Source organism: Gallus gallus, chromosome 23 (genome assembly GCF_016699485.2).
Source record: "Gallus gallus isolate bGalGal1 chromosome 23, bGalGal1.mat.broiler.GRCg7b, whole genome shotgun sequence".
Lineage (NCBI taxonomy): Eukaryota > Metazoa > Chordata > Aves > Galliformes > Phasianidae > Gallus > Gallus gallus.
This window is the reverse complement of record NC_052554.1, coordinates 5,467,835-5,487,029: the sequence shown is the minus strand read 5'-3', so window position 1 is coordinate 5,487,029 and position 19,195 is coordinate 5,467,835. Positions and strand designations below refer to the sequence as shown.

The following is a 19,195-nucleotide window of genomic DNA, read 5'->3' as shown; positions in this document are numbered from 1 at the left end:
AGCCCCCCCCCCCCCCCCGCACTGAAATCCTGCCCTCTGTCTGCTCCCTCCCAGCACTCCGGGGCTGCTCCCATCGCTTCGTTCTCCAGCAGTGCTTTGTGTGCTGTTAATGCTGCACTGCTGCTCTGAAGGCGACGTTAATAATTGTTCAGGGAAGGGAGTTGTGTGGTTTTGTCTTGCGTGAGCCTGTTTGGTTTCTTTTGTCATCTGCTGTTCAATTAATTAGAAAAAAAAAACCTCATTAAATGAGCAGGGTGATTTTGCATCGTGTGCTGAAACGCACGTAAAGGTTCATAAGCCCAATCTGCTGTGAGGAGAGGAGGAAAAGCTCGGAGTGCCACAGCCCTTCACTGCTGCAGCGATGCCCCAGGAGCTGCAGCTCCCACTTAATGCCCTCTCCTCTGTGAGCAGCCGCGCACTCCCATTGCACTCCCATTGCACTCCCACTGCACTCACTGCTCTGCCCTACACGCCGACGTGCAGCTGCAGCCCTTCTCCCTTCTCCCTCCCGGGCCGCCTTAAAATGGCTGCCACGTCTGCACGGCCGCAGCTCCTTCAGCCCCGCGGCTCAGTTGGGCGCACGGAGCCCAGCAGAAATAAGGCACTGACAAAGCACAGCGCCCGCATCGCACACACGGCTCTTATCCCTCCCTCACCGTCAGTGGGGACGCATCCCTGCCGCACGCAGCCTTCTGTCCATAGATGTGCTGCATGCAGACATTTTGGCTCTTATCTCTGCCTCGAGGGCTGCGGCTCAGCGCCGCCATCCCTTCCCTTCCCTGCCGGGGCTCTGAGCAAACCCCGCTCCTCACGTCCTCCCCCCGGGCTGCCCCCCCCCCCTCACCCCACTCCCCCCACGCAGCAGGGCAGCCGGCTGGGCAGGCTTTGGAGCGGGCCTGGCCGCAGGATGCTGAGCAGGAGGAGCTGCTGCCTTTGGGCTGCACTGCACGCGTTGGGCGGCGCTCCTGCGGTCAGCTGCGCACTCAGGGCAGGGAGCACAGCTCCACGGCACGGAGGGTGGCAGCACCCGCTGTGCCCCCACGTCCCCTGGGGGAGGAAACCTCAGCGCAGCACTGCCGTCCATCAGACACAGCGTGGGATCTCACACCACACGGTTCACCTCAATTCACAGCCGGGAATCCCACCCAGCAGCCCGCCCGGGTTCCCCTGCGGAGAACTGCCCCCAGCAGAGCCCATCCCCGGGATCAGAGCACGGAGGGATGAAGGGATGAGCCCTCAGAGGCAGCATTCTGTGCTGAGGAAATCCTTTGTGGCCACAGCTCTGCATCTGTTGTGAGTCAATTAGCGAGAGCAGGGCAATTAATGCAGCAGCTGCTGAGCTCCATAAGCAACTGCTGCCCTCCCCGAGTGGGACAAGAAGGACTCGAGCTCCCCTGTGAAGGGATCACCATTTATTCCTTTCCAATGTTACAATAGAACCCATACAGCCTTTTGTTTTTTCTCCTTTTTCTCTTGGTTCAGAGGTTAGAAAACTGCAAATCGTGTGGTTTGGCCATTAAAAAAATTATTTACAGAGGAAACAGCATCGCTTCACATCATACAGCGGGCAGCGCCCCCCGCCCGGCCCCGCAGGTCCCCACGGAAGCAGAATTAAACACAGCGGACTTACAAAGCGTTATGGGGTTTTTAAGCCAAAAGTGAAGACCTTATTAAAAAAAAACCAACCCAGCCAACAACCAACCCGAGCAGATCAGCTCTGAAACCATTCGGCTGCTACAGAAAGCACGAAATACTTTAAACGGAGGCAGAACCGGGGATGTAAACGGAGAGGAAGGATCCGAGCAGCCCACGGTGCGGGGCTCCTACACACTGTAAATCCCAGTTCCGGCCACGGGCGGTGGATGCGGGCGCAGCTGCCGGGGCTCAGCAGCTCGGAGCGGTGCCGGGGTGGGGAGGAGGCCCTGCCGTGGGGGTGGGCTCAGGGAGCGCCGTCAGTTCTGCGTCGAGGGGCGGTGTGGGAACGGCAGAGTCCGTGCGCGGGGTCACGGGGCTGAAGGGACAAGAAGTCTTAGGGGAGCGCGGGGCTCTACTCCTCCTTCTGCTCCGCCGCCGCGGGCTCAGCCGCCGTGGGCTCGGGGGGCTGCTGGGCGGCGGCCGCGTCCCCCCGGTTCTCCGCGGGCGGCTTCTCCTCCTCCGCGCCGGGCCCTCCGGCGGCCCCTTCGGGCTCAGCCCCGCTCTGCCCCTCGCCGCTCCGCTCCTCCTGGGGGGCGGTTCCGCTCGCGGGGTCCTCCTCCGCTTTGGGCTCCGCTTTGCTCTGCTCCTCCGTGGGTGAGGACGCGGCGGAGTCCCCGTCGTCTTTCTTGTTCTTCCGAAAGGAGATCCCGCTCAGCTTGAAGGATTTCTTGAAGGAGAACTTCTTCTTCTTCTTGGGGGTGTCTTTGGGGGCCGCGGCGCCTTCGGGCTTCGCCTCCCCGCCGTCCGCGGGCGGTGCCGGCTCGATGGTGTCCTCCCCGCCCGCCCCGCCCGTGCCGTCCTCCCGGGGGGGTTCGGCGGAGCCGGCGCCGTTGAGGGGCGTTGGGTCACCCCCCGCTTTGGGCGTCATGTCCCCGTTGAGCCGCACGTGGCCGTTCTCCTGCGGGAGCAGCGCGGCGTTAGGCACGGCCGGGACCCCCAACCCGCATCCCTCAGCCGCGGGGCCGCCGAACCGATGCGCGGGGGGGGAGGGGAGGTGTCCCACCGGGAGGGGTCCCCGCGCTGCCACCGGGCGGCGCCCGCGCTGCATCCCCACCCCCGGGGCGCGGCCGCGGACGGAGCCCCGCGCGGTACCGGGGCGCGGCTCGGGGGCGGCGCGCGGTGCCGCATCGCTCGGTGCCCCACCGGGCTCACAGCCTCCCCCTCCCCTCCTTTCCATCCTTCCTTCCTTTCTTTCCTCCCTCCCCCCCTCCCCACCGCCGCCTTTGTCCGCCCGCCCCCACGGGGCCCCCGCCGCTCCCTACCTGCCCGTTGGCTTTGGAGGGCTCCGTGACGGCCGCGTTCCCCCCCGGCGGGTCGCTGCCCTCCGCCTTGGCCGCCTTCGAGCCCTGGCTGCCCATGGTGCGCCGCGGACCCCCCCACCCCCCGCCGCGGCGGTGCGAGCGGCGCCGAGAGGCAGTGGGCAGAGCCCCCCGCCGCCGCCGTAATAAGGAGCGGGGAGGGGGCGGGACGCGGAGCCGAGACCGCCCCAGGGGCGGAGGACAGGGCTGAGCCACCGCCCCGGTGGGGTTGGGGGTGTGTGACGGCCGCCAGCCGCCCCCGACGGCGGGGAAGCGGTGGGGAAGGGGAGCGGGGGGTGACTCTTGGAGGGTCCCCTCTTGTCACAGCTCCGTCGCCCCCCAGGACGGCCCCATCACCCTCTCATCGCGGCCCCGCCGCCCCGGGGCGCCGCTCCCCCCCCGGCCCCATCTGCCCCTCCGGAAGTTCCCTCAGGGACTGTACCAGCAGTTCCACCCCAGCTCCCCCTGTACGGCCCGGTGGTTTTATGTTTTGCTCTCTTTCTCTTTTCTCGCTTCCCGGAAAGGGGGAATTTAAGAGAAGAGTGACGAAAGCGATGTCCACGCTGAGGGTCAGTGCTCTGCAGTGCAGCCTGGCCACGTTTCCAGCACCAGAGCAGAACGGGGCCGGCGCAGAGTGGTGCCCTGCGGCACTTTGGGTTCGCACCCCGGGGCGTTCGGCTCTCTCGGCAGCCAGGTACCGCGGCTCCAACAGAGGGTCCCCGAAGCCCGCTGGATGGGGCATCGCTGGGTGGTGAACCAAAGCTGCACCAGAGCCCCCAGAGCCTGGGAGAGCCGCTGGCACCGAGATGCAAGAAACAGACCCAGCGCCCAACCCCAGCCGCCAGTCCCAACCCCAGCACCCAATCCCAGTCCCAAGCCCCTACAGCTGCCCCCCAGCCCCAACCCCGGCACCCATCACCCTGTTCCAGCCCCCAGCCCCAGCTGCACCCCGCGGCACCAAGGCCACCATCCCCAGGGGGTGGAAACAAAAACAATGTGCCGCTGTGTGCGCTCCGCCAACAAGGTCATGTTTTGTCTCCAGCCTCCCTCCTCCCCCCGGCGCACAGCAGCTCACCCCGCTGGAGCGAAATTTCTCTGTTCATTAAAACAGGCGGCGTCTTCCTGATTGACTTTTGGGTGCCAGCTGATGAAGCCTTTGGCCGGCCGCCGCACGGCTGCTGCTGCTGGAGCCATCCGGGGGCTGCAGGGAACACGGGAAGGGGGTGCAAAGGGGCTGCAGAGCATTCAAGATGATCAGCTCTTGGTTTCTGAGCACGGCGAGGCTGCTTGCTTTGGCCCAAGTGAGCCCATTGAGTTGGTCCCTGGATACAATGAGCCTCGTGGCGTTTGTTCTCGAGCTGCAGCCCATCAGGGAGCAAAGCCCCCAAACGGAGCGCCCCCGTCCTGAGCCGTCAGCTCCCACCCACCCGCTGCTCACCGTGGGGACGCTGTGCTCAGGGCTGGGCTGGAGGAGCGGTGGGGCCGTTCCGGGCTTCCCAGGATGGGGTGCTGAGGATGGGGCTGCTGACCGTCTCTGCTGTGTTTTGGTGGAGGGGAGAAAGTGCTTCTCAGCGCCGCTCCTCTGCGATCAGAGCGCAGAGCTGACGGGACGGGAGGTGACGTTCAGTGTGACTGCAGGTCGTGGTGCGGTCCCCCCTCAGCATCAGAAGAAAGGCAGAAAATCCCACGTGTGCTTTCCCGGCGGCGTTCATCTCAGCAGCACGCGCTGCTCTCGGCCCCATCTTTCCTTGAAATCCTCCTTCTCCTGCAAAGCTGTGGCACAAACTGAGCCTGAGGGTGCTGTGCCACCTCCCCGGCTCCGGGAAGCGGTGGGGATTTGCAGATTATGGGGCTGTTTGCTCCCCAGCAGATGGACAGGCAGCCAAATCTGTCTCTCCTACCCAGAGGGCCTCGGGGAGGAGAGATCTTCGCTGATGTTATTTTCCACTTTCCAGACCTACTTAAACCACTTGCTGATTATGAATTTATGAGGTGCTAAGCGCTGACAGCCCGCGGGACACGGCCGTGCTGGAGTGGGGCAGGAGGGGGTCCCCCCACCCCGCAGAGTGCCCCCGCCCCACTCACCCCAACACCGACTGTCACGGACTGATGGATCAGGGAGCACTCATCCTGCGGCCCTTAATGGGGCCCCCCAGCAGGGACAGCCAATGGTGCTGGGAATCAAGCAGAGGGATTTCCATATTGATTTATTAACAGTGAAGGAATTAGCTAATTAGAGCTCTTCTGGGGAGAGAATTCCAGCAGGGAGAGCGCAGAGGGATGGGGACGGCTGCTGGCAGTGCTGTGCATCCCATGGCTGGAAGGAGTCCATGGGGTGGGCTGGGGGCTGTTGTACCGCGTGTCACTGTGTGTCACCACGTCCGTGTGCTCCCCAGCTCAGACTGCCCGGCCCATGGGGCTGTATTCAGATACAGGAGGAAAAGCTGCCTGGTGCGGAACCAGGGGACTTCAGGGGGAAGGGCTCAGCGTGGACAGGAGGGGGAGGTGGTGATGAGGGCTTTTCTGTCCCTCCTACAAGCAGATATCTGCCACCACCAAACCTGTGACCCACTGCTGGGTCACTGCCGAGCCCCCGCCTGCTGCCTGCACTGGGAAGAGGGGTCCTGGGCCCCGGCGGGGGTCTGCTCAGGGCCTTCCATCGCTCTCATCCCACCCTGGGTTACCCCATCCCCCTGTTCTGTGCTGGGGCGCTGCTGTGGGGACGCGTCCTGCTGCTCTCCCAGAGCCGGTTCCGAATCCGTCCTGCCCTGGGAAAGGCTCCAGCCCGGGAGGCTGCAGCGAGGTGCTGACTTCCCATAGAAACACATAAAAGGGCCCGTTCTTGTATTTGCCAGAGGCCCGTCATTTTTGGTTGTGAAGATCCCATGGCAACCGGTGCCTTGTGTAACTGCGTCTTCTATTTCTGGGGCTGCTTTTCACTTTGCTAACGTCCTCCTCGCATCCCCCCATCCTGCCCATACCCCATTTCCCATTCCCCATTTCCCATTCCCCGTTCCCCGCACCCCATTTCCTGGGACCACAGATCCGGATGGGCAGCACAGCCGTGCCCATCACAGTGCACATCCCCAGAGCCACCTCTCTCACGTCCCAACCGTTCAGGGCTGATTAAGGGCCAACTGACCCAGAGCCTCGTGTGCCCATTTTGGCCATGCGATGAGCGCAGGGTGCCGCCAGCTTTGTGTGGAGGAGAAAGGCTGAGTCCTGCAGGAGGGCGGCTGAGTGCAGGGCCTGAGCTGAGAGTGCTTCGGAGCTCCGTCCTCACTGGAAGGGAAGTTTATAATGGAAACAAAAGCCTCTCTCTGTCCAAGTGCAGCTTTTCCCATCCCGTTTCCTCCGGAGGTGCCAGGGGTTGGTGCCCGCAGCCAGCAGTGTGGTGAGGAAGCTGTGCTGGAGGTGGTGCCGGGTCCAACCCCGCCATGGGGACCAGAGTGGGGTTGTGGTGCAGTCCCCGGGTGGGCTCGGCTCCCCATCTCTCCCCACCTTTGCCCAGAGGGACCTTGGAGTGGGGTTGTGATGCCCGCAGTGCCACCATCCCTATGGGGTCCTGCGTGGGACTGACATGGACTGAGCACAGGCACGGCAGCTCAGGTCCTGTGCATCCCACACTAACGCAGCCCCCTGTCCCACCCGGCCACCACCGGTGCAGACCCCAAGGCCAACCCCCGGTCCCAGTGGATGATTGCTGCACCCCCGGGGACGGACGGCGGTGACCGGGCCGGGGACAGGAAAGCGGCGCTGGGATGCTGCAGTCCCTGCCCCCAGCGCTGGCGATGTATGGGCCCCTTTCTCCCGGGCAGTCAATGTGTCTTTTTGTTGCGCTGCTGGGTTTTGATGCCTGCGAGCGGGGACAGACAATACGTCGCATTGTTCCCTTTCAGCAACATCTGACGGCCGGGCAGAGAGAGGCCAGCGAGGCGTGGGGGGAAGGGCTGCGGGGCTGCGGGGCTGAGGGGTGTGAGATGCGGGGCTGCTTGCAGCGAGGGACGGGCGGCAGCAGTGCTGTGATGCAGATATCGGTGCATTTCTGGGTGCAGCCCTGGGTGCAGTTCCCAGCGCAGCAGCACTGGGGAGGAACGGCAGCTCCATCCTCGGGCAGCTGCGGGAGGAGCGCGGTGGGAAATCACACGGGCAGCGCTGGGATCGTCTGCAACTTTCCATCAGAAATCCCCTCCTTCCCCGATCCCCCGCTGTCCCCGCCTGGATTGCTTCACTTCCAGGAGCAGAATTCCCCTCCGCCGCAGAGCAGAACCGATGGCGTTCCCGGGGCGCGGATCCGCGGATCCCGGAGACCCCGCTGTGGGGCAGGGGGGGGCGGCTCGGAGCCCATCGGGGCGCTCAGTCTGTCTGCGCCCCCCGCACCCCCCGCCCGCTGCCACGGCTCCGAACAATGGTGCCGGGATGGGGTCAGCAGCCGCGGGTCGGGGTCGGCTGTGGGGTGGGGGCCGCGGCGGTGCCGGGGGCTGCGGGGCCCTCCCCGCCCCCACCCGCGCGCTGCACCGCAGATGCATTTCGCCCAGACTTGCATGGCCGTAACCATGGCAACCACTGCTCGGCGGCGGCATCCCAACGGGGATGGGGGCGGAGGGCTGAGCGGGGACGGGAGGGGGAGAATGGGGACGGGGTTGTGGCGCTGTGACGGATCTGCTGCTGCAGGGCGGGCGTCCCGCTGGGGTGCACCGCTGGGACCGGAGCGGGGGACAGCGCTGCTGGGACCGTACGGTGCAGTGCGGGTTCGTGATTCGTGATTGGGTTCAGCCCATCCCAACTGTGCTGCTGGCACTTATCCCACCGCAAACCCCGCGTGTCCGCCCCACGGCACAGCTGTGCGAAGTGCTGCCGTGCAAGCGCGTGCACCACTGGAGCAGCAGTGCGGTGGGGAGCAGCCCCATTGCCCCCTTTATCAGCCCGGGCCGTTTGCAGTCTCGCAGCCACCCCATCCCATCCCATCCCGCCTTTGTCCCCACGTTAACCTTTAACCACGCAGCCTTCCTGCAGCCGCACCCGCAGCCCCACCCGCCGCGATCCCACAGCTCAGTGCTGCACACGGGCGGTGCCATCGGGGCTCGCGGCGCGGTGCTGCCCGCTCCCAGCCCAGCAGCAGCGGGTGGGGGTGGGGCGGGTCTGCCCGCATCCCTCCGCTTTCAGCTGCAACCAATTCCCGGAGCTGCAGGGGACGGAGGGGACGCCGCGCTCCGGGAGCTGCGGTGCCGCTGCAGGGTTTGGCCCCCCGTGTCGCTCCCCGCCCCGCGCGGCACCGCCGCTCCCACGGCTTTGGCGGCGGAGCAGCTCGGCTGGAGAAGAGCCTGCAGCGCTGGAGTGACCCACTAACCCTCTTCTCCTGAAAAATGCATGAAATGCAGCCCGCTGCCTCCAGGGACACGCGCACACTCACGTGCACTGGGGCGCATTTGCAGCAGCGCTCGGCGCGTGCAGCGGGGAGGGGGTGAGCACTGCCCGGCCCCACTCTGGAGTTGGGGTACCCGTGGGCTGTCCGCTCACTCTCCCTTCGCTGCTGCCGGGCACTCTGAGCACCCCCACTCTGCAGAGGCCCTGCAGGATGGACGGCTGCAGCGCTGGGTCGGTTCGGCTGCGACAACCCGGATCCCACACCGCCATCCCCAGCAGCGGTGCCCGGAGCAGAGCTGTGCCGAACCCCACAGCGCAGCAGAGCGCCCATCGCCCAACCACCGCTGCAGCCCTGACCTCATTTCTTCTCCTCTGTGTTAATACATCACGGCCAGATGGCTGTGAGCCCCGGTGTGTGGGAGCTGCGGGGTGGGGGCAGCTCGGGCTGTGCCCATGGTCCCACTGCTGGGGGTGCTGCAGGGTTGGTGGATTCCTGCTTCGTTTGGCCGACTTAAATCTGGTGCATTTGCACAGCTGATGTGGTGGTGCATTGAAGGCGTGGGGTGTTGGGCAGTGCTGGGTACACTGGTCTGCGTCCAGCTCTGCTCCTGCAGCAGCAGCCGTGCCCCACAGAGCTGTACCTGTCAGTGTGTGCAGCTCCCGTGTGCTGGAGGGCTTTGGGAAGGATTGAAAGCTGAGCAGGATGAGGAGCCAATGCCCCACCGTGTGCGCCTGGTGGGACTGCAGGGTGATGGGCAGCAGCACGGGGCGGTGCTCGTGGCTCCGTGTGGAGCTGCAGCTGTGGGTGGGGGCCGTGGGAATGCAGGCGAGGTGCAGAGTGGTGGTGGTGGGGGGGGGGGCTGCAGCCAGATCCTGTGGTGCCGGGAGGGCCGGAGAGGGTCTCTTTGGGTGCGGAACGGGGAGAGGAAGCAGCAGTGGGGCCAGAGCACTTCTGAGTCCTTTTGGAAATCCCTGTGGCTTCCTGTGTGGTGCAGCTCATGGTTGTAGGGCAGCAAAGTGGAGGAAGAGCATGAATCATCCGCAGGAAACCTCATGGCTGCACTCCAGCGTGGCTGCCCTGCACCGTGCCCCTGTCCTGCTCACCCCTCCCACGTCATCGCCCCCCCGGGGCTCCCAGCATTACTGTGCGCTCGGCTTCCTGCAGCTGTGTGTGCACGGGGGCACGGCTGCACCTTGTGCTCGGCTGCACGGCTGCATGAGTGCACGTGTGTGTGGGTGCACGGCTGGGTGAGAAAGGGACGTCTGTGTTCCCAGCACGGCCTCCCCCCAGCACTGTGCACACAGAGCCCCGGGGCAGCACTGCAGCTTTCTCCTTATCCCGATTCCTGGTTTTGTTTCGCAGCAGCCCGGTGCTCCGGTGCCAGCCAGGTGGCAGAGGAATCAGCCTCTCGACTCCTTCAGCTAATTAACATAAATTGACACTGACTAATTAACCATCCCAGCTCATTAGAGCCTGCATTGCTGTGGCGCTGGGAGCAGTGAGCCCTTGCTGCCCTGGGGGTGGGTGGAAGCTGCACAGCTGCACTCTGCCCCGTGCTGAGCACCGCCACCCCATCCCACAGCCCTCATCAGGGCAGCAGTAATGAGCTCAGCCCTGATCTCTTCGTGCCTGCCTGGAACCATCCTGGTGCTGTCACCTGGGGATGGGTGCACAGGTGGGGTCGGGCTTTGGATTGGTGTCGGGGTGACGGGGTCACGGGCTGTGGGATCACTGCACCCCTCCTGGGAGCGCAGCGCTGCGACCCCTGGGGACGGCTGAGCCCGCAATGGGAGGCGCTGCCACCAATGACATCGGCAGTGACACCGACAGCGTCACCTGCACTGCGACGGGCGGCCCCGGTGAGCAAAGCCTGCGTCAGCAGTGTGATACAGAGCTGTGCCCTGGGACGGGGCTGCAGGCAGTGCCCTGAGCAGAGCCGGCGCAGGGGGGGCTCTGTGCTGCGCTGACACCCACACGGCTCTGCGGGGAAGGAAAAGGAAGTTCCTTGCTTCCCTCCTTGCTCGGGGTTTTGGCTGCCCGGGAAGCGGGGCCTCGGGCAGGTCCCATCCTGCGCTGCAATGCAGTGCCACGGCCCCCCCGGCCCACCTCCACACACCCCTTCCCAGCTGCTGAATCACAGCGCTGCATCCAACCGCTTTATGGGAACGGCCCCGTGGGGCGGCGGTGCCATCCCAGTGCAGTGGGGCACGCGGGGCTGCCGGGATCGGGGGGGTGGATGGCGCTGTGCTGTGCCCCCCACCCCGCTCACTGCTCCCCTCCCATCAGCATCGGTCCCTGCTCAGTGGATTAACAACTGGGTCAGCGGGAGGTCCCCCAAAGTGATTGCAATCAGGAGCTGCTGCCGGCCGGGCGCACGCCTGGGGGAGACGCGCTCCGATCGAAGCCGTTATCGCTGAGCTGGAAGGGAGCAGTGAATGCTGCTGGTGAAACGTGGGGACCCGGAGCCGCCCAGCTGAGCTCCTGTGGTGGACGAGCTGTGCTCCGGGTGGGGACCAACCACCCACCCACCCACCCACCCATCTGTCCATCCCTGTCTCCTCTGTTTCATCCATCTGTCTGCTCACTCATCCCTCAACCCATCTATCCACCCGTGACCTGGGGACGCCACCATGGGCTGCTGGTGGCACAGCTGCTATGTGCCCACAGCCAGGGCTCGAGACAGAGGATGGAGGACAGCGGCACAATGGGGACAGCCAGCAATGGGGAATGTGGCTGCTGGGTCCAGAGAAGGACAAACGGAGCGTGCCCGGGACTGGGGTGGGATCTGGGGGGGAAGGAGCTGCCACGCGCCGGGCTGTGGGCTCAGCAGCAGCGCAGAGGATGGAGCTGTTAAATATTTATAGGTGGTTGGGTAAAATGGCAGTGTAACGGGGGAAGGGGGGAGCACAGCCCCTGTGGCCCATCTGGCCCCGCAGAGCTGCAAATCACCGTCTGCTCCCAGGGCAGCCCCGAGCCCTGCCCGGCCCCGAGCCCTGCCCGGCCCCATCCCACCACACGGGGCGGGGTGGTGGCAGTGCTCCCTCACAGCCTGGCTGTGCCCATCCCGCTGCTGAGCTCTCTGCTCACCCATCATCAGCCCCTGCGCGGGGCTCGGGGTGCACAGCATCCATCCCCACTCCTCCCCACGCTCACCTCTCCCCAGCGTGAACTTGTTCAGACCTGAAAATGAGGGCGTATGTGCGTGTGTGTAATTGCTAACGGGGACCCACACGCTAATTCAGGGCTGCCAATTAAGGCAGGTCCCGCTGGCTCGGGACGGCGCCTCGTGGGCCGTGTCCTGCCCCGGTTTTGGCCGGGTGAGCCCTGGGCAAGGTCGGGTGTGAGGGCAGCGGTGGATGGCACAGCCCGGCTCAGCTCTGCTGGCGCTGTGTGCTCAGGACCCCCGCAGCCCCCACACCCCGGGTCTGTTCATCACGGCTCTGGCGCAGCACTGCTGCAGCACTCCCGGGCACCGATGTTATCTCTGTGTCAGAGCTGCTCCTGTAGCTGCTGCCGGGGAGCCCCGAGCCAGAAAGGGCCAAACAGGACCTGGGGATGGGTCGGGGGTGGCAGTGATTCCCCCATAGTGGGTGGGCTCTGAGGGAACGCAGCCGTGGTGGGGGGGGGGATTCCAGCAGGCAGCCAACGCTCCGTCACTGCGCGTGTGCCGCATCCCGGGCTGTATGAGGGGCAGCTCCGTGGCCCCCCAACGGCTGTTGTCCTCGAGGCCAAACCAGCGCTGCAGTCCTCTGAGCCACCCCAGGACAGCTCTCCGACCCCCGCGGGCTCCCCGGTTCCTGAGCCTGTCCGGCACAGGTGCGGCATTAGCAGTAATTGCCCGCGCCTGGACGTGCACAGCCGCTCCCCGAGGGATCCCCGTTACCTGCAGCAAACGCGCACCGGGCAGCCGGCCCCGATCCCGGGATTAGGGGGCGGCAGATGGAGCCCCGACCCGGGGGTCACCGGGACGGAGGGGACGAAGCCCCACTCCGGGCTGGCAGCGCCCCCGCGGGAGGAGCGCTGGGGCGGCTCGCGGGGGAATTCCCACCCGGGATCTCCCCAGGGACGTCGCGGGGAAAACCCCGCAGCTCGCAGCGTCCCGTGACTCAGAGGAAAGGAGAAGTGCTCCCCGCGTTCGGCCCTTCCCGGCTGCGGGGACGGCGCTCGGAACGCGCCCAACCGCGCCGCTCCCGCACGGATAACGCGGTCGGGGCGCAGCGGAACCGCCCGTCGGGGTGCGGACGTCGCGCCGGTGGTCCGCGGTGGTCGGGAGCCCAAATCGCGGCTTTGGAGGGCGCGGCTCCGAGCAGAGGGCGGCGGGCGGCCGTCCCCATCCCGGGCCGCGTCCCCATCCCCCACCCGTAGGGCGGCTCCGGGGGTCGCGGCCGGGCGGAGGGATGAGGGGGGGTCCGGGCGGAGCCGTGCGCCGGGGGGCGGGGGGGTGACGGGGACGCGTCCTGCACGGCGAGAGCCCCACGGCTGCGTGCTAACCCCAGGGCAGCGCTCAATGGGAGGAAGGAAATCCTCATCCTCGGGAAAGGCCGAGCGCGGCCGCTTCCGCGCCGTGGGGAGGGGGCTGCGGGCGGGCGGTGCTGCGGGCACGGAGCGCTGTGCCGGGCCGGGCTCAGCCCCGCGCCCCCTTTCCCCGCTCCCTCCTCCTTCCCCCGCCGCCCTTCGCCCCGCACGCACCGCGCGCTGCGGAGCTCCGCGCTCTCCGAGCGCCCCCTGGCGGCGGCTCCGCGGCACACAGCGGCGGCTGCAGCGCAGGGCGACCGCTCGGGGTCCGTCCCGGGGCGCTGAGGGACCTCAAAGATCGCCCCAAAGAGCACCGCTGAAGGCCGCGAGCATCGCGGGGCTCTCCCCAAAGCGGCACTTCAGCCTCACATCCAACCCACATCCAGCAGTTCCGTTCTGCCTCAATAACGCGGCCCTCCCCACCCACCACAGGGCGGTAAGGAATTCCTCCAGGCTGCCACACAGAGCCCCGCGCGTCCCATCCGACGGGCACTGAGATGGGAGATGAGCTCCATCCGACCCCCCCTCCCCACTCAGCGCAGCTGCAGCTCCACATCCCCAAACGAGGCGCTGTTAATAGAGGGCTCCTCACACCCCAGCAGGAGGAGGACCCCCCTGGGACTTCATTAAACAAACACACCGACAGCTGTTGGGAGTAAAAAAATATGTTCTTTCCTTTTAATTACATCAGTTATCAAAGAAAAAAAAAACAAAAAAGCAGTGGTAACAAAAATACAAAGCTCTGAGGGTTCCTTGTTCTGTTTGTTCTGTAATAAGTTGAGCATCAGTGCAATTGTTTTAATTTAACTTCTGCTCTGAGTCTCTGCTGGCAGAGTAGGAGTAGGCTTTGCCCAGCACCAGACGGTCACGCAGCAGCTTGAAGAAGGCGTAGTAATTGCTGAAGAGGATCAGAGCCAACGAGATGGTCTGGTGCCACTTTTCGGATGAAATCAGCGAGTAAAGCTGGTAGAAGATGACGGCTCCTTCCAGCAGGATCAGGATGTTGAGGATTCTCAGCGGTTTGCTGAAAAAGAACTGCAGGATTGGCTGCAATGAGGCACGGAGCAATGGCAGAGCCTCCCAGGTCTGATTTTTGGATGGGCAGTGAGGCAGAGCCCCGAGAACTGCCCTGCCAGGACCCCCCCAGGACACACAGCCCCCACTCAGGCCCAGTTCTGGACAGAGGCTGGGATGGGGCAGAGCAGCACTGCCGCTGTGTGTCCCAGCAACCCCAGCACACCCACAGACAGCTCTGCTGCTCACAGCTCAGCGGTGCAGGGCTGAGGACAAAGGACTGTCACTGCCGTCCTGCCCGGTGCCACAGCTCAGCTCCCAAAAGGAAATGTGATCTTACGTGAAAGCGGAAGTGTGAGACGTCCGACGGCACCGCCACGTTGTAGTGACCCACAGCCTTGTACACATTCTTGCTGTGTTTCACCAGCACTCCCTGCGGCCACATGCACTCCTCTGTCCACCTGCAGGAGACAAGCAGAGGGCTGTTATGCCTGCTGACAGAGAAGGACGCAGGCTGAGGGGGATCTCTGCCTTCCCACTGCAGCTGGGGGAACGCTCGAGCTTCGTGCTGCAGACAGCTGTGGTCATTTGTGAGGGCAGGGAATGGACGGCAGTGACCGATTGCAGCCACCTGTGGGCAGAAGCAGCAAACACCTTGCCCACATTGGATCTGCTTGCTGTGCTTGGAAGCGGGCAGCCCAGACAGCAGCGTGTCAGCCAACAACCCTGCTTTCGTTTTTCTCTCATTTCTTTTTAAGCAAAAAGAAGAGACACAACTGGAATGCTAAGCTCCCTACCCAGCCTGCAGATAGGGAAGGAAATAAAGAGAAAGCTCCAGCCCTCGTCCCAGGAGAGCTCCTTACTGGTGCTGCAGCACGTTGGAGCAGAGGGCCGGATCCACCTTCTGCCAGCAGCCCAGGTGTGCTGCAGCTTTGTGCAGCAGGTCGCAGTAGCGTGCAGGTAAGAGGTACTGCATCAGAATCACAGATGTGCTGATGGAAACCAGGAGGAAGAGCTCACAGGACCAGCGTTTGTCGTAGTACTGAGTGTTCTGTGGGGGGACGAGAAGGATGTGTGACAGTGTGTTTGGACAGGCTCACCCAACGCAGCCATCAAAACACGACGCGTTCCGGCAGGTAAAACAAGGGCTTTTCTCACTGCTATGAATTCTGCTTCTAAAAGAGGCGCCCACACAGCATGGCTGCCGTGGAGCTCCTGCACACAGCACGCTACCGATCACCAAAAATGGGGAGATCGTTCCTGACGTGCACACAGAACAGCCCTCTAACCTTCCCACGTCCCAGCTAAGCAAGAACCACACATCCTCCCCAACCCAGCATCCCCCCGTCCTCCCCAGGCAGTCCCATGCTGGGAGGGGTGGGGTGATGCTCCGGCTCACCTTCACAAACCAGACTGGCACAAAGGCCACGTAGTAGGCACTGAGCATGGAGCTCACCAGCACCTCTTTCATCCGCCAATTAAAGTCCATTTTGAGGTATTCCACCTCATTTCGGATGAGATCCGGGGAGAGGCAGCAGGCGTGAGTGGGCATCGCCTCCATGCCGTACATCTGCCGAGTGTGCTGCTTCCAGGTCTCCTTCAGGACTGTCAAGTAGTCTCTGCCCCTGAAGTTCACCTCGCCGGTCTCTCTGGGGCCAATGTTGGCCACCTGGGAGAAGAGGTTTGTCTTCCGAAAGTCACAGTTCAGCTGGAGGAAGGGAATGTACATGCCAAACCTGCGGCAGCAGAGTGCAGAAAGGTGGTTACTTCCTAACAGCACTGCAGGCAAAACCTGAGTGCCACACGCACACCATCAGCACAATGACTGCAGCCCATCCCAAATCACACTGAGCACCCACAGAAACTCCAGAAAAGAGCTCCACCAACCCAACCTCAGCCACGGTACAAACCCAGGGCAGCCTTATCCACAGCAACACCAAATCTCACATCTGTACGAAACCTTTCCTCTTGCGTCTACCAGAGGGGAGGGGGCAATTCCACAAACTGAAAGGTAATTCAACTGGCTTTCTTCTGCTGGTTAACACAAAGCAGGGAAGCTGCTTGATGCTCACCACCTGGCAGAGGCTCCTAAGGACTAAGGTAAACTGAAGGAGTGGGTTCTTGGAATGCCAGGAGGGAACCAGACAATCCTTCTCATGTGACACAAGCAATCTAAGCATTATAATTAATGCTTGTATGAAACCCGAAATACAGCTGAGTGGGAAAGATAAGCCCTGGAACCACGCAGAAATGTGACACAGCAGGAGGGAAAAGGGCTCTTAGAGGTTCTGTTATCATGTCATCAGGTCCTTATTTACACTCAAGCTTCATGTCACCTGAGCAACACCCACTGCACTGAAACAACATTAGAAATCACACACAGATGTGGGAAGAGACACTTACGGGTAGCACAGGAACAGGAGATTGAGGAAGGAGTAGGTTCTGAAGAGGTGAATTATTGATCGACACAAACTCCAGCCTGTGCCAGTGAGAACAGCAAACCGGGTGACCACCAGGAACACAGAGCGCGGCAGGGAGACTTTGCCACTCTGGGAAGCCTGCAGGGAGAGCAGAAAGAACAGGGCAGGAGGAGTCATCCAATCCTCCTCCAGAAGCACACGGAGATGGGCAGCACTCAATGTGTAAAGCCAGTATCATATGCATGAAGAAAGAGAGAAGGGAAAGGCTTCGTGTGACCGCCACCACAACGTCCTTATCTACACCACCATCCCACCCACCACAGAACGCCTCTGCAGTCAGCAGAAACCAAACTATGGCAGCCCCTCCTTGCAGAGAGCTGGAGTGATTAAGAGAACAGGAAAAGAGCCAAACCCGGTTCTTTGCAAGGAGTCAAGCAGAAGCTGGGCTAGCCGAGCAGCCTCATTGAGAGAGTAATTCAGAAATGATCACAGAAGGGCAGTGAGAGCCATGAGCAGTGATTTGAGATGCTCACTTCTGTTCTTCCAATTAGAAAACATGGCCACGTTTCTGGCTTAGACATAGCCTGAAATTCTGTGGAAAAGGACGAGAGAGCTCAGACCTGCAAAAGGGACACAGAGCTTCACATTTGGCCCAAGAGGAAAGAATGGTTCTGAGATCTGCATGCAGGCTTTACCTCCTTCACAATAGCAACGATCAAGCGGCGCGCCAGTACGATCGTTGTCACCGTCAGCACGTTGAAGTCAATAAGATGAAAATTCTGCAGTGATAAGAAGAAAATGGTATCACTTTCCACCAGGCAGCAGAAATCCACATTGAACAGAGAAGCTCCCAGGGTACTCTTTTCTCTTTGGACTCTCTCTTCCAAGATGAGGAAGAGAATGCCAAGCAGAGAGCCAGTGCCCAGAATTTGCCAGATGAAAGCCAAGTGAGCAAAGCCTCCCAGGCTGTGGAGTCTCGTGTAGTTTGCACAAAGCAGAGACAGAAACATTCATGTCTCACAACCCCAAAGGACCTGCAACCATCAGCAGGCAGCAGCTGCCCCGTGGTGCTTACCAAAGACGTGTGTGAAGGTGGGTGGGATGGGGGGTACCACCACACAGTTTTGTAGATGTTGATGTAGTGGACAAACAGGGCAACGAGATGACAGAAGAAGAGCTGAAGTTCAAACAGCACACTTCTCTCCACAGGCAGCTCTGGGATCTTACAGTGCCGGAGGGGAACGACTGCCTGAGTTGCCAGAGGTGGGCTGGAAAGCCCCGTACCTGAACCGCTCCTACGAGGGAAACAGAAGGCAGCAGTCACTCCATGGGACACACAGCACTGCCCTCCTGCATGCACAGCCACGCTGCAGAAGCAGGTGGGTCTAATGCCAGCTGAGGAAGCTGAGCTGACTGGCAGGGTCAATAGCTGCCACAAAGTAGAGGTGTCAGCACCCCAAGGACTTGTAGAACCACCACTACAGCGCAGGGAGAGCAGGATTCCCCCAGGGAAAGCAATATTTGGATCCAGGCCAGCCTACAGCACAAGTTCATTCCATACTAAATCCCTCGCTGAGAGTCAGGTTGAAAAGCCATGGCTGCACTGTGCTGTTCAATGGCCCACCAGTAGCCATCTTAATTAACTGCAAGTGTTTAGGCCTTGAGTTGCTATTTGCATTTCTGAGAGTGCTTGAACATGAAATACAGAGCAATTAAACACGAGCCCTTTCTCATTCTTCAGCTTCTACTCCACTAACTGTGGAGGAAAAACAAGTTTAGTCAGAGGTGCATATTCCTGTGTGAGCATGCACACAGTCCCAGACACCAACTCTTTCAATCAAAGGGAAGGGAACTGATATTCACCAGATACATCTCTCCTGATTTGCAATCTCTAAATAAGAACACTCAGAGGAATCTGGGCGTGGGTTTCAAAGGAACCACAGAGCACAAGGTGCCAATCTCCAACTGAAAACCCCCAAAAGAAATCCCGGTAGTGTCAGTGTGACTGCAGAAAGACTTCTGGCCCATGGTTAACACAGGTGATCAGTCCATGCTGTTTGAGACAGAAGGCCGAGAGCATAAAATGAGTGTGTGATGATAACTTCAGGAACCCAAGCTGTGTCTCCAAAAGCCCCGGATTCCCAACTTGACAAGACTGATTCACCTCCTCAGCACTGAGGAATCTGCCAGTAATCCCTGCTGCTGTACTCAGAACAAGTGCTCCTTTTGCAGTTCCTCTTTAACTACAGGCACGAGGCCTCTTCCACACTGAACAGCCACACAAAACCAAAGGCTGATTCTGCGAGAGCAGCAGCACTACATACACACATACAGAACAGCTCTCTTAAGAGCATAAGGCTGCACAGACTAATTACTTGGGGTGTGGCTTTGTACTACATTACCTACTCAGTGATAAGGACCTTTGTGCATGCTCTCACGGCAGTGCAGGTACATGGTGGATCGCTCCACTTTCGGTGGCCTTGCAATAACTTGTTTGAATAACTGTATCCATATGCATTCCTCGCCTAAGGTCATAAGCAGGGAGTATGTTAAAACGGGTCCAACATTTGCTAAGCAGACAGTTCATGAAGTGCCTCCTGCTTATGTATTTCTGTTGGCACAGAGCTTCTCTTTCCACCTCTCCACCTAAGAAGCAGAAAGGCAACAAACCAGTCAGGCTGGAACCTGAAAAGCCCCCGAAATGCAGCCTACACAACATCTGACCGAGCTCATCTCTACCGTACAAATACCTCACCTGGCACAGGAGACACAACAACCAGAACTCCATAGACAGGCATTGGATGCACCATCTGTGCTCTTACTTTCCCCCAGGCGGCCCCTACGTGCTTTTGAACACTCCTGGAAGTCCAACAAAGCACCTGGGC

The 19,195-nt window shown here is 61.8% G+C and overlaps 2 protein-coding genes and 1 non-coding gene across 7 annotated transcripts in view; all 3 read right to left on the bottom strand.

The window, feature by feature from the left end:
- Nucleotides 1–1,397: 1,397 nt before the first annotated feature.
- Nucleotides 1,398–3,115, bottom strand: MARCKSL1 (MARCKS like 1). The gene is made up of 2 exons (NM_001080718.2): nucleotides 2,958–3,115; nucleotides 1,398–2,593 (listed from the first exon to the last, which is right to left on the bottom strand). Exons 1-2 carry the CDS (start codon nucleotides 3,051–3,053, stop codon nucleotides 2,048–2,050), a joined length of 642 nt encoding a protein of 213 aa, NP_001074187.1. The 5' UTR covers nucleotides 3,054–3,115; the 3' UTR covers nucleotides 1,398–2,047.
- Nucleotides 3,116–4,000: 885 nt separating this feature from the next.
- Nucleotides 4,001–7,572, bottom strand: LOC121107460. The gene is made up of 2 exons (XR_005841658.2): nucleotides 4,432–7,572; nucleotides 4,001–4,315 (listed from the first exon to the last, which is right to left on the bottom strand). It is a non-coding gene; the product is annotated as a serine/arginine repetitive matrix protein 1-like (transcript).
- A 5,953-nt stretch (nucleotides 7,573–13,525) lies between these two features.
- TMEM39B (transmembrane protein 39B) overlaps nucleotides 13,526–19,195 on the bottom strand; it is an 11,286-nt gene continuing 5,616 nt past the window's right edge. For 4 of the 5 annotated variants that reach the window (XM_025142994.3, XM_015297666.4, XM_015297665.4 and 1 more), the window contains 7 exons: nucleotides 17,386–17,605; nucleotides 17,006–17,089; nucleotides 16,294–16,448; nucleotides 15,290–15,626; nucleotides 14,754–14,941; nucleotides 14,231–14,351; nucleotides 13,526–13,911 (listed from right to left, as the gene is read on the bottom strand). In XM_025142994.3, coding sequence (XP_024998762.1) covers nucleotides 13,675–13,911; nucleotides 14,231–14,351; nucleotides 14,754–14,941; nucleotides 15,290–15,626; nucleotides 16,294–16,448; nucleotides 17,006–17,089; nucleotides 17,386–17,605 — 1,342 coding nt within the window. In that variant the 3' untranslated portion in view covers nucleotides 13,526–13,674. Of the gene's footprint in view, nucleotides 13,912–14,230; nucleotides 14,352–14,753; nucleotides 14,942–15,289; nucleotides 15,627–16,293; nucleotides 16,449–16,843; nucleotides 16,931–17,005; nucleotides 17,090–17,385; nucleotides 17,606–19,195 lie in introns of those variants that run through there. The other variant, XM_040651714.1, reaches the window with a different exon arrangement.

Bases quoted from the DNA above. Each gene is read 5' to 3' on its own strand.
- MARCKSL1 (NM_001080718.2), bottom strand. From the start codon at position 3,053: ATGGGCAGCCAGGGCTCGAAGGCGGCCAAGGCGGAGGGCAGCGACCCG. The intron at 2,594-2,957 runs GTAGGGAGCGGC...CTGCTCCCGCAG, and splicing joins CCTCCAAAGCCAACGGGCAG to GAGAACGGCCACGTGCGGCT.